The sequence below is a fragment of the Lacerta agilis genome, chromosome 2 (assembly GCF_009819535.1).
Source record: "Lacerta agilis isolate rLacAgi1 chromosome 2, rLacAgi1.pri, whole genome shotgun sequence".
In the NCBI taxonomy this organism is placed as follows: domain Eukaryota; kingdom Metazoa; phylum Chordata; class Lepidosauria; order Squamata; family Lacertidae; genus Lacerta; species Lacerta agilis.
In genome coordinates, this window is record NC_046313.1 from 59,868,031 (window position 1) to 59,881,162 (window position 13,132).

At 44.7% G+C, this 13,132-nt stretch overlaps 1 protein-coding gene across 4 annotated transcripts in view; it reads right to left on the reverse strand.

The window, feature by feature from the left end:
• Positions 1 to 13,132, reverse strand: part of TNIP1 (TNFAIP3 interacting protein 1) — a 56,613-nt gene that overhangs the window by 19,722 nt on the left and 23,759 nt on the right. For 2 of the 4 annotated variants that reach the window (XM_033140308.1, XM_033140310.1), the window contains exons 2-5: positions 9,782 to 9,952; positions 8,077 to 8,199; positions 5,848 to 5,936; positions 4,057 to 4,128 (exon numbers count right to left, since the gene is read on the reverse strand). In XM_033140308.1, the coding sequence (XP_032996199.1) occupies positions 4,057 to 4,128; positions 5,848 to 5,936; positions 8,077 to 8,199; positions 9,782 to 9,914 (417 nt within the window). In that variant the 5' untranslated portion in view covers positions 9,915 to 9,952. Of the gene's footprint in view, positions 1 to 4,056; positions 4,129 to 5,847; positions 5,937 to 8,076; positions 8,200 to 9,775; positions 9,953 to 13,132 lie in introns of all 4 variants that reach the window. The other 2 variants (XM_033140309.1, XM_033140307.1) reach the window with 1 other exon arrangement.

A 13,132-nucleotide genomic window follows, 5' to 3' on the forward strand; every position in this document is an offset into this window, starting at 1 on the left:
AGAAAAACACTCTTGCAACTTGGACCACCGCTTCCACCTTCACTTCACTCCCCCTTTCCCCACCTCTCTCACTCCTACCTCTTGCTGTTCAGTTCCAATTGGTTTCAATTCCAAAGTGCTGGTGGCACATGTGCCCCTCTGTCAGAAGCTCTACAGCTGAAATGCACCCGCTTTATACAAGGCCCTTGACAGGCAGCCACAGAGCCACACCCTCCTCCCTGACGTGGTTGAACTGGGCAAAGTGGAGCACTAACCTGGTCTGGGTTGTTATGGCTGATTAGTTGCTCGGTTGCCTCGGAGACGAAAGCCACCATTCACAGCCAAGCAATCCAGGTCAGAAAAGGGATGTCACCCTGCGCAGATGTAGCAAGCATGGCCAGATCAGGCTGCATGCCAGCTCAAAGAGTCACCTTGCAGGCAGCCCATCAGAAAGGAATCCTTGAAGGTAAAAGGCAGGGAAAGACCAGCTTTCACCCAGGACTTAGAGCTGACTCATCCTGTCCGCCCCTCCATGAACATGCCCCTATGAACTTGGTCCACTGAATGAAAAACCCCAGTCTTGCAAGAGACTTTGTCCATCTCTGTTGCTGCTGACTCATAAGGGAAATACACACAGGAATCATAGTGTGTCTTTGGTGCCAGATCTTTATTGCCTCATCTGTTTCTAGTTCAATAGAAGTTACTTCAAGGAAGACAACTGTACTCTGGGCAGGTTCCAACCAGTTCTCCCATAGCAGGGATGGGGAAAACCAGAGCCCTGCAGATGATGCTGGACTACAGCTCTCTGACTACAGCACGGCCAGTCACCCCTGCCCATTGGATGTACTGGCAAAAGCCTTTTTCAAGAAGCAAAAGACCTTGCACTATCTTACTCTGATGGCAACAGCTATCCCAAATATTTAGGAAAATGTTTCAGATGCTACTTGTAGTAATCCTGGTTAATTTTAAGCTTCAGTCTCATTTGGGAGCAGTAGCAGTACAGTCAAACATAATCTGTTCCGGAAACCCCGTTTGACTTCTGAAACGTTCGGCAACCGAGGTGTGGCTTCCGATTGGTTGCAAGAGCTTCCTGCACTCAAGCAAAAGCTGCGTCAAAAACCGGAGCATTTACTTCTGGGTTTTTGGTGTTCAGGAGTCGAAACGTTAAAAAACAGCCATTCGGGAACCGAGATTTGACTATAGTAAAAATTGCTTGTGAATCAATCTCCCAGCCTGCTCAAGGTCTAGACGCTTTCCCCTTAAGTTCTCTTAAGTTTCTATACTTCCCACCAATTGCTTCTACACCTCCCCATCAATTCATTTCAGTAATACCAAATTACAAGACAAGCTTGATGCCACTCTTGCAGTCACAGCTCTTCCTGTTGTATGCACTGGTTTCTGCTTGTGCTTCCTGCTCACAAAACCTGGGATGCCTTTTATCTCGGGACAGTCAGATCCTGAGAGCGCCCAATGGACATTCATAAAACAATTTATGCTCAGATTAAACATTATAGATCCAATGTAATAGCATCACAAGTGGCACAGAACTGCACAGCCTAAGGCAGACGGCGCACCTTTTGGGACATCACAACTTTTACTGGTTGTCAGAAGAATTCATAAAGCTTTGTGATGTACCAGAGTTCACCAGCTGTTGTTTCTGCCAGCAGCAAAGCATGGCTGCCTCTTGAAAGAGAGCCGCTCAAAGCCGCCTAACCACACCAGCCTGGAGCTGTGGCAGGAGCCACATTGGCTGACACGATGCCAACTTATCTGGGGGAAAGGCTTTTTAACCTACTGCTTCCCAACCCAGGGAAGCAGTTACTATAGGCAACTAACAGCAAGCCAAGCTGTTGACATTACAACAACCACCCCCATTGTGTGTGCCTTAAATATGCATGACTGTTTGCCCCACCTAGTTCCTCAAGCACTGATGCTGGGCCTGTTCCACACCTTCTCCAAATCTTAATAAAAAGGACATACTTTTTATGTAAGAGTTGTTTCCTTTAACCTTCTGTTTCTTGTGCCTCGCCCATGCTGGCTCAAGAGCAACGCACGAAGGGACTTGTTCTGCGACAGCTTTAAAATAATTGAGTTAGGATTCTCCCTTTGCTCTGCGTAACAGCCCTAGGAAAGTCATGGGCAAGATCAAGGAGGTGGCATTTGGCTCAGGAACAGAAGTAACTGGCTAGGGAAAGAGGGCCTGATTCTTGCTAAGAAACAGCTATTTAAAAGTATTTCTCTGGAGGAAGAGTCCCTTTTCTCCCTCATGGTTAGCACTGGCTTGGACAGCAATGTTTACCTTGTTCTGCCACTGGCCAGATCCAATTTCAAGCTGGGTTGATGTGACAGGATGGGGGCAACTCACCACCACAAATGAGCAAAGCAGATTGTTTGTGGGCTAATGTTTTAACAAAATATTTTCATGTATCAATTTATTTATTTATTGAATTTATATACCGCCCTATACCCAGAGGTCTCAGAGCGGTTCACAGAACATAACCAAAATATAAAACCACAATATATATAATCAAGATAAAAACCACACACACACCCCAAAAAACCACACCCCACATTTTAAAAGGGCATAGGATGTCAATCAAATCAACCAAAGGTCGAGTTAAAAAGGAACGTTTTTGCCTGGCGCCTAAAGGTGTATAATGAAGGCGGCAGGTGAACTTCCCTGGGGAGAGCATTTCTATTTAAGTAGATAGGCTTGAGAAGTGAACAGATAGCCAAATCCAGAGATATCTGTCAGATCTCCAGAGCTCCTCGTTTATGATGGTGAAGTGAGAGCTCTCATTCACTGCATTAAAAGATTGTAAAACTTTCAGAGCGGCAGGGGCGCTATTTAAAGTAGGTACTAAAACCACTGCCGACATTACACTGGCTCACGTGAGCTAAAAGGGTTCGCTAGATTGCTCCAGTCAGTTTCATTTCATCACTTGGGTTTTTTCCCCCAGCCCCTTTCCTGAGAAGTGCCGCCTGGATACATGCGGAGTTCTCTGCCATCCTGTTGGCTGGCTGCCCAAGCCTGTGAGCTTGCACATCTCACCGAGGAGAAGGAAGTAGCTGGCCAGCACACAGCTTTGCATATGTGAGCAAGAAAAAAAAGGGGGGTAGAGAAGCCTCTTGACAGCAGCACTTTCAGATCTCAGTTGGAGAGTTCCCATCAGCTTGTTCTGGGAAAAAGGCCAAATGAAAAAACTGTGGCACGTGCCTGGTTTGTGTGGTTACAGTCTCTGTGAGTGGCAACACACCAGCGCAAGGAAACTCAGCTGGTGGCCCAAGTCAGGTCCTGAAACAATCTCCTATAGGGGCAAACTACACATTACTGCACTCAGTTGCAGAAGCAGCAACCTGGAGCTGAAAGTCCTACAAAGAGGGAGTATCTCCCTCTTTCTTTCCAGTAGCAATTTCCCCAGCATCAATAAGTTCCCAGCTGATTTTAGCTCTATGAAGAAGGAAAAAAAAGGGGGGGGTATGGATATAATCATTCTGGGGCAGAAGGAAACTGAGGGTTTTGTGATAGGAAAAATGGTCCACAGCCAAAGGATTGAGCACCTCTTCTGCCCCACGAGATCCGTGGCTACAGATTACAGCAACCCATTGCTGCTTCCAGTTCAAGACAATGACACGGGGAGGGGAAATATTCCAGTGACTGAGCACCCCTCAGCACATCTCTTCCTTCCTTCCTTCCTTCCTTCCTTCCTCAGCACATCTCTTTCTTTCTCCTGATGTTTTCTCCATGTGAAAAAAGGAAGACTGCAAGTGGCTCACGGCAGATGCCGTTGTTGTTTCTTTTCTTTTGCTTAAATTACTCTGTGAAATGCAATATAAAACAGTTCAACTGCTCGATAAAACCTGCTGACTAGTTTGGCTTTCTTCTTCTGGAGACCTCTGTATTTCCCTGTCTCTGAGCTATCAAACCACACAAGGAGATGGCATGAAAAAATACATCAGAACGGAACGCACACACAAAAAGGTCACAAACAAAGGAACTTCCAAGACAACACGACCCATAAAACATTCCCCCCCCCTTTGCGTCTCAATCTAAACAAGCTGTTTGGATTCACATACCGATTTCCCGGTGCTTCCCTGGGAAGACCTTTTATCTTCAGCTCCAACAATTTCAAACTCAGATGAAGATCCCTGTAGAGAAAATGAATGAATGCAGAGTTATATACCCCAAATTCTCCCTATAGGAGATTGTTTCAGGACCTGAGGAAAAAACAGAGTAGGGATTAAATGAGTAATTTGGGTTTCCCCGCTCTCTATTGAATGTGTTTAAAAAACAAACAACCAGATATATGGTGTCCTGCTTGCTTAGAAACAGGATAAAAAAGCAAAAAGCCTGCAACAAAATATTGCCATAAATCCTCACCTCCCAGCATACTGATCTTCAAAAGGCGGGTTGCTGCCTGATCCAAGATAAGTCGGAACAGGAAGCACCATCACTATGCAAATATGCAATAAAAGATTAAGAAATGGGTCCCCAAATGCATGTTTGGGTTAAAAGTGGGTCCTGGGTCTGAGAAGGTTGAATATACCTTTATATACACTGGTCCAATTATGCCTTCCTCCATGATAATATAGGCTGTCAAGGGTTCAAGCAGTTCAGTAAATACCAACGCCTCTGCTTTTCTGTTAAGTCTTTCCCACCTAATCCTCAACTTTCCTGAGCTCCTGGAGGTCAATCTAGTCTTTGCTGGGCTCCTTTGCAGCTTTGTTTGCTTTTTTATTTTGTTTGTTTGTTTGTGTCTCTGCAAATCTCTGGGTTTCTCTGAGTGAGCCAATAACTCTGTAATGTTTCTCAGTGACCCTCTGTGGGCTCCAATTCTGTCAGCAAGAGGCAATGCGTTCACAGTCAGAGGGGAGTGGGACAGCATCTTTCACTGGATGGAGCCGTTTCCAAATGTTGCTTATTTCTTTGATCTAAAAAGGTCGTGTGGGAAAGGAAGATGGCATCTTACACACCAAACTGGAGGCGTAGCGAGATCAAAATCTACCTAATAACTATTAGAAACCACAGCAAACTGTAACTGTCCATGATACAGAATGAAACAGGGCTACATGTTTTCCCAAATAATAAAGTATTCAAAACTACAGCAGTTTTATGGGAAGGGCTGGAGCTCGGTGGCACAGCATTTGCCTCGCATGCAAAAGATCCTGGGTTCAATCCCTGGTGTCTGCAGGAAGGGCTCAGTGAAGTTGTTTCCTGAAGCCCTGGAGAGCTGCTCACATCAGTGTAGGCCATGGTGAACAAGATATGCCAATGGTATAAGGCAGCTACCTCTTAGAAACAATCCAAGAGACATCTCTTTGTAGTTAAGTGGCATTCAACAAAGCCAGGAAGTTTGGGATCTGAATCATGGAATGGACTCTCCCCGCAGCCTCGCAAGACTTAAATAGATGTAGCTTGGGTCAGGAATAAAAGCACCAGCCTTGGACCTCAATGACTATCACAGGGCGGTTTAGAAGAGAGTGCTCTTTCAGCTCCAGTTCTGCAAAATAGAAAGCACCTCTCAAAGTAGTTGGGATGATCAACTTGACTGTAGAGCATGTGGCTCATTAAAAGTGCTATGCAGCATTCTTCCACTTCAGAAACTCCCTTCCAGTTACATGGACAGACTAAAAATGCCAGAGTCCTCAAACCTGAGTAGTTCATTGGAAGAAAAAGTCATTCTGATATCATTCCCCTCCCTGTCTTTACAATGTGTTTAGCATTCTTGCAGCCTAGTTCTATACATACTCGGAAATAGCTGCCGCTGAATTCATTGGGACTTACTCCTGTGTCTGCTTAGCAGGGCGTGCAGTTTTAATCATTATTATTTTTATGTTGCCTTGACTATTTAAAGTCTGATTTCTTACACTGCTGGGTGGCTTCTGTGTGGGTTTTTCCATCTCCTTCTGACCTTCACCTGGAACCTCTGAGGAAGAGCAAAGATCTGGGGTTCCTCCTGGGGGGGAAAGAGAAAAGAAGCAAGTGAACATTTCTCATTGCAGAGATCCAGCTCTGCCAACAGAAACCGCAGCAGCAAAAGTATAAAGAAGAAAAGGGAAAGGAGCAAACAGGTTGCTAGGCAGGATAGAGATCCAACATTCTGCATTAACAGGAAACAGGTTCAAGAGCAGAAGAGCTGGTAGCAGATATTACCTGCCTAAAACAAATCTATTTTATAACCAACTTAAAAATACACACCAGAGAGTCTACAAGGAACAGTACTTGCCCTTTTCCATCTTGTTTTAAGTCCCCATGCACAAATTACACACACACTCCCACCACATCAAGCCCCACCTTCCCCGTGCAAGAACCAGTGGCTGGTCTCTGGGGGCACAGAGGCGGCAATGTTTGGTGTGTGATGCAAATGTGTATAAATGGCCTTTGATGAGTGTCAGCTGGAATTTCCCTCTTTCCTCCTGGGCTCAGCATACGGTAATACTGAAAGATCAAAAATCACTCCTCAGCTTTTCCATTTGAAGCCCATCTAGTTCTCAAGAGGGGTGATAGGGGTGGTGGTGGGGAGAACAGAACAGTCACATCTTTTTTTTAAGTCGCACTGCATCAGCCTTTGCCAACCTGGCACACTGCAGATGTTTTGGACTACAAGCTTCATTAGCTTCAGCTAGCAACAGGTTGGTGAAGGTGAGAGTGTGCCATATCAGAATGACAGTCACTTTTTCTAAGGTTAAAGGAGGGTGCTCTCAGGGCTTTCACACTCAGATCTATCAAACGTGTGATCCCAAGTACACTGCAAGACTCCCACTAAGTCCCAGCCAGTAAGCTCCCTCTAAGCAGCACCCCCAATAATGGTCTAAACAAATACATCAAGTAATGGACCATTGGCTGCTCTTTGGTATGAAAAATTCTACCACCCAAGGCAGCCAACCTCACCCTGAATTGGGGGTATGTGTGCAATGTGTGTGGCATGCACATATTTACGCCCAGACTTTGCTAGTATCAGGTGGGATTCAATCGCAGACCAGTAAACCCAGGTTGTGCAATTACAGTTGAAGAGGAGGTCTTGCACAACAAACCCACTCTCCCCCCAAAAGATGGCACACGGCCATCAAATCTCCCCACCAACAAACAGGAATGAATGCTGAATAAAATCAGTCACCTGGAAGCACTCGTGATTTTTTTTGAGACTCAAAAAGAAAACACACCGGGACCGGGGGGGGGGGTGTCTAGGAAGCTGGCTCAAACCAATGCATATGTGTCTACTTAGCCCTGTACTGTCTACTCTGACTGGCAGCACTTCTCCACAGTCTCAGACAGAATGAGGCCCTGCCCCATCACCTGCCTGAAGATGGAAAGGATTATTCCTGGGACCTTCTGCGTGCAAAAGTGTAGCTGCCCCCTAAAACCACACAGCCTTCAAAGAAGAAAAAAGTATTTCAGGGCAGGGGTGTGGAAGGAAGAGTTTTGTTGCAGAAGCAAAAATGTATTCAAAACCTTTGGTTACCGGTCATTTGATTTCATGCTTTTCTCAGAGAGGGGAACAGCAGTGAAAATGAGCAAAAAGCATGGCCAAAACTTCCCTCAAGTTCCAGTTTATTTTTGCATATGCACAACCTGCCCAGAAAGCAGCATGCAGAAAACAGGATTGATTCAATCCAAGGAGGCTGGGCTGTAGCTAAAACCATGTGACTGGAGTTCTGCCCACGCAACGGAACCTCCCCTTCCTCTCCTCTCGGCCAAGCATCCACAGAATCTGCTCTGAAGGGTCCCACAACCCGCTGCAGCAGATTTTGATGGTGCACAGGGGGCTGCAGGGGAGAGGAGAGGTGCAAGTTCTACTGTGAAGTCTGCTGCACGAGCCAAACACCCCTAAGAACTGAAGTGACACAGATTCAGGCTGCAGACCTGAAGACGCAGGTTGGCTGCATAGATGGCCCAGTGATACCAGCATGCATCTTTTTTGAAAGGGCTTTTTACACTTAATGCAAGACAGCCAACAGCATCACTTTGAGGCTTATTACTCTTCCTTCCAACTTGCAATTCCCTTAAATGCAACACACGCCGGCAGTGAAAATCTAGGTCTGCCAAAGAACATGTTACTGGGACATGCTAAACAGTTGGTCCTTTGATGCTCATACCTGCCATTTCCGCAAGCTTGTCAAGAGAGGAGGTGGACCTTAGCATCTCATTGTCCTTCACTAGGTCCTCCACTTTCTGACGCAGCCTGGAGGCTTCTAACTGAGACTCTTCCAATAGATCCCCTGGCAAAACAACAAGGGCACGATTTAACACTCCTTTGTATTTGCAGGTTCTTTCTTTACAGCAGCACATCCAGCATAGTTATCAGAACTAGCCGAACTCTAGCAATTCTGGCCTAACTCCACTGCATTTCAGTTCAAATGGCTACTTCATACAGAGTACTTTTCCTACACAGAAAAGATCTCTGTGCCATGGGGGAGCAGGGGATGGAACTGTGAATGATGTATATAGCAGCCACATAAATTTTTGCATCGATTAGGGATCATACAACCAAGGAAAAAAGTATAAAATGTATAAAATATATAAAAGTATAAACTGTAGGAAAAAGTAGAAAGCCACCTCAGCTGAATTGCAATGTTTTGCCTTGTCTACTTATTGGCGAGCACCTCAGCCACACACGTGCAAAGCTCAAATTTTATGCCAGTATTTTTGGCCTTGCTGAGAAATGTATCGCTATCAAGATCTCATTTTAATTTGCTTTGGAATAAAGAGCAATGGGTGCTTAATATGCATTGGTGGAAAGCTTTTGGAGGCACAAAGGATTCTCCTTTAGGCTAGGTAATATGAATTACCCCTTTAAAAAACAAAAAACTTTTATAGAAGTAAAGAAATTCCTAATATAGACCTCCAATTCAAAACCCTATCTACAGAGAGGTGCATCTGTGGAATGAAACACTGCTGAGTTAGAACCCAATGACATATTCAGCACTGTTTCTCAGCCTCTGAAAACAATTATGTTCTCAGACGGCAAACAGTAAAAGATTCTTCATGTGATGCTACTACATCCGGGACCTGTATACAATTTTCACACTTACGACGTTCAGCGTTACTGAAAAACCCTTAAGAGCTTCCACTGACTGCCACAATATTTTAAAAGGTCCATATCCCACACACAGCCCACGTGTGAGCAATGCCAGTAAGTCATCACCTGGGACGTCTCTTGAACAAAGTGCAGACAGAGGCAACAGCAATAACATGGAGAGCACCCCCAGAAAGACTTTAGCATAAAGGGGGCAGCAAGTCCAAATCACAGACTTGGCCTTTAATGCTCACCACCAGTGAAGTAGTAGGCTACCCCCAATAGAATCTCACGTGCTGCTACAACTATGCCTCTATGGTGTCACAGAGGTTTAGAGCAGAGGTAGGCAACCTAAGGCCTGGGGGCCAGATCCGGCCTAATCGCCTTCTATATCCGGCCCGCGGATGGTCCAGGAGTCAGCGTATTTTCACATGAGTAGAATGTGTGCTTTTATTTAAAATGCATCTCTGGGTTATTTGTGGGGCGTCCCTGGTGTTTTTACATGAGTAGAATGTGTGCTTTTATTTAAAATGCATCTCTGAGTTATTTGTGGGGCATAGGAATTCGTTCATTTCCCCAAAAAATATAGTCCTGCCCACCACATGGTCTGAGGGATGGTGGACCAGCCCACGGCTGAAAAAGATTGCTGACCCCTGGTTTAGAGGTTTCCTGCTAAGTACACAAGAAAGCGGCTTCTTTGACGTTTGTCGCAGACCCGGGCATTCCGGAAACAGCAACAATGAGTAACTTTTGCTTTTCTGCTTCCATGTCATCCTCACCGTTACCTAGAGACTTAATTCCCTGCATCTTCTCCTTCAGCCGGGTATTTTCCTCCACCAGCCGTTCAAAGGCAGCAGATGCTCCCTTTTCCGTTCCCCCGCCAGGGTCATAGATTCGATAAGGCCCCTTTCCTTCCATGGGTGCAGCTTAATACTCCAGTTTCCGGGTAGCTATGCCTGAAACAACGGAACAGGAGGTTAGCATTCCAAGCGTAAATCCTTTAAGAACGCTAGAACAACCAGAGGGATTTAACAGAAGGGAGAGATCATGGTGTTCATCTGTTACTGGGACTTCAGGGGTTTTCCAGATAGGGTGGCCTTAGTCAGAGGCTACAGCTTCCATGACGATTTACACTGAGCTGATATAACGCTCCCATTATTTTTAACCTTGGTTAAGGGATTATGAGCAGGTGGTGCAAGTGTATATCCTCTTGCCTTCTTCTGCCCCAGTTCCCCTGGTCTTCCTGAACCCTGTCTGAACTTGCTTTAACCAATAATTAGTCCTAACTAAGATATATCAATCTTAGCTGAGGCTTGAATATTGGGAGTGGTCTATAGTCATAAGATCACAGCAAAATATGATCCTTAAGATACTCTGCTGAGCATTGTTCTTGTGTTTGTGGAGAAAAGACTGGCACCCTGATTGCCAGAGCAATTTTCTCCATTTCTGCAAAACATAAGGTTTTTAAGCAGAGGTTGGGTGGCCATCTGTCATGGATGCTTTAGTTAGGATTCCTGCATTGCAGGGGGGGTTGGATTACATGACCCTTGGGTCCCTTCCAACTCTAAGTGTCTGTGATTTTATGGAAACACCACAGCAAAAAGAAAAAGGGCAAAAATAAAAAAGAGCTGGGATATACAATTTAATTAACATATTTATATACCATCCTTAATAAAAACAGATTTCAGGGCATTGTACAACAAACCAGAGTAATAAAATTAAAACCAAATTTAAAAAAAATTAAAACTAACACTGTACAGCCATAACCTATTTTTTTAAAGCAGCAGATTAAAAGGACGAAAGCAAGCTGAGTGAATATACAAATTAAAATGCCTCAGTAAATACAAATGTCTTAACCTAGCGCTGAAAAGATTGCAAAGTAGGCGCCAGGCGTACCTTTTAGGGGAAGGTATTCAAATACCTCTCATTTCTTATTACAGAGCACACTACCGCTTGAAGATGAACTCCTGTTGAAGATCTCAACACAGTCAGTATGGGGGAAGAAGCACTCTTACAAGTATTTGGGAACAACAACAACAACCAGTTAAAATTCTGGCAGCCAAATTCTGAAATAATTGAACTTCTGAGTAATCTTCAAGGGCAGCCCCAAGTATTACCAGACTATGGAACACTATAACCAGACTATGCCTGTTGAGGAATGGCACAGCTGGTAAAAAGATAGTCTGTGGCAGCAAAATCATCTGGACTGGTAGATCTAAAAGCGCACCCAAACTGCAAACCTACTCTTTCCGGATGATGGCAGTCTCAGCCAAAACAGGTCGAACATCATGGTCAATGATACCAAATGCTCCCGAGAGAGCAAGAAGAACCAATAGGGTTGTGCTCCTTGTGCTCCGCTGCCTTTCTACTCACAAGGCCATTCACCTGATTGTGGATAATCTATCCATACTCTCCAAAGGATGCATGCCTAGATGTGCTCTCTGATATACACTCAAATGATACTCCAGGTGAGACAGGGGTTTAGAGCGACGACAATGTAACTGGTTTGCCCTAATCAGCATTGGCATGTAGCCAAATCTGATTTGCTTTGTGACGTCATCACATTCACTACCAGATCGCTATTTGAATGGTGGTGTAGTTAAAGAAGAATATAGGAGGCAGCAATCCATTACGGAACACACACACAGGTAAAATGAGATCCGCCAGTAAGTCTGTGGGTGCCTTGCAATAGATTTAAGGGTTTCTAACTTTTCTAATGACAGAAACAACCAGCTAAAAGGCCTTTTATTTTCAAATTAGGTTGCTGATAAAGAACATATGGGAGAAAACCAGGACTGGGTTTTTTTGTGAGAGAGAATGTACAAACTTGGTTCTGGTACTGCATTACTAATGCCCAGTCTGAGTATGTGCTCAGAGGCACCCTGCTTACTGATTCTTGGTGTATATGGCTGCCCATTTGATCCAGTGTTTTACTCTGGTTCGTACACCTCAGTTTTCAAGCAAAAATGAGCGAACGAACAAATGAACGAATGAACAGATCCACTCCATTAGCACAAGTTGACTAGGTTGGGGAGAAAAATGCCCAAAGTGATGGAGCATTCAGATCTAATGCACAGAGTGTTCAACTCCCTTCACCTAAGCACACCTTGTACTGGAAAATTTAATCCTGCGTCATTTAACGATGCTCATCAAGCACCAAACTAATGAGAGTTCAGCTAGGTTACTGCACTCTGGGTCAACAGAGAACAGAACTAGGTCAGCAGGCGTCATTAAAAAGTGCACACACATTCTTCTTGAATGATGCAGGAACAGCTCCGGGATATTTAGTGTGTTGATACAAACCTTCATTCAGTTCAAACTGTGTGAAAGAAAGTGTCATAAATCGATAACAGACCAGTGAAAGTGTCTGAAACTAGAACAGGCTTGCTGATGCTGAATAATATACACATCTATTAAATTATCAGTACGGGAACAGAAAGGAGGGGCAAGTACATTTAAATACTATTTCTTAAAATAAAAACACTATTCAAGGATCCACAAATGCACTCTCATTTTAAGCTGATGAAGGCAGAATCAGGGAAAGGCAGAACCCTACTCCACATCCAGAAGTGCAGGGTCTCCACCTGGTGCCACACTGGTCACATCCACACAATACGTTCAAAGCACTCTCATGCCACTTCAAAAGTCATGGCTTCTCCTAAAGAATCCTGGGAACTATAGTTGAAGGGTGCTGGGAATTGTAGCAATGCTCAACACACAGGTGAAGTAGAAATTAAAGCAACATGCAATGCGGAGCGGGAGGCAGGAAACAGTCCTCAATAGGAATGTTACAAGCCTGCCACTGTCTTCATTGGTAACACATTCAAGGGTATGTAGATACAAGAACATAATAAGAGCTGTGCTAGGTCAGACCAAAGGCCCATCTAGACCAGGGGTAGGCAACCTAAGGCCTGTGGGCCGGATGTGGCCCAATCGCCTTCTCAATCCGGCCCACAGACAGTCCGGGAATCAGTGTGTTTTTACATGAGTGGAATGTGTGCTTTTATTTAAAATGCATCTCTAGGTTATTTTTGGGGCATAAGAATTCGTTCAACCCCCCCCCCCCCCCAAAAAAATATAGTCTGGCCCACCACATGGTCTGAGGGACGGTAGACCGGCCCACAGCTGAAAAAAGG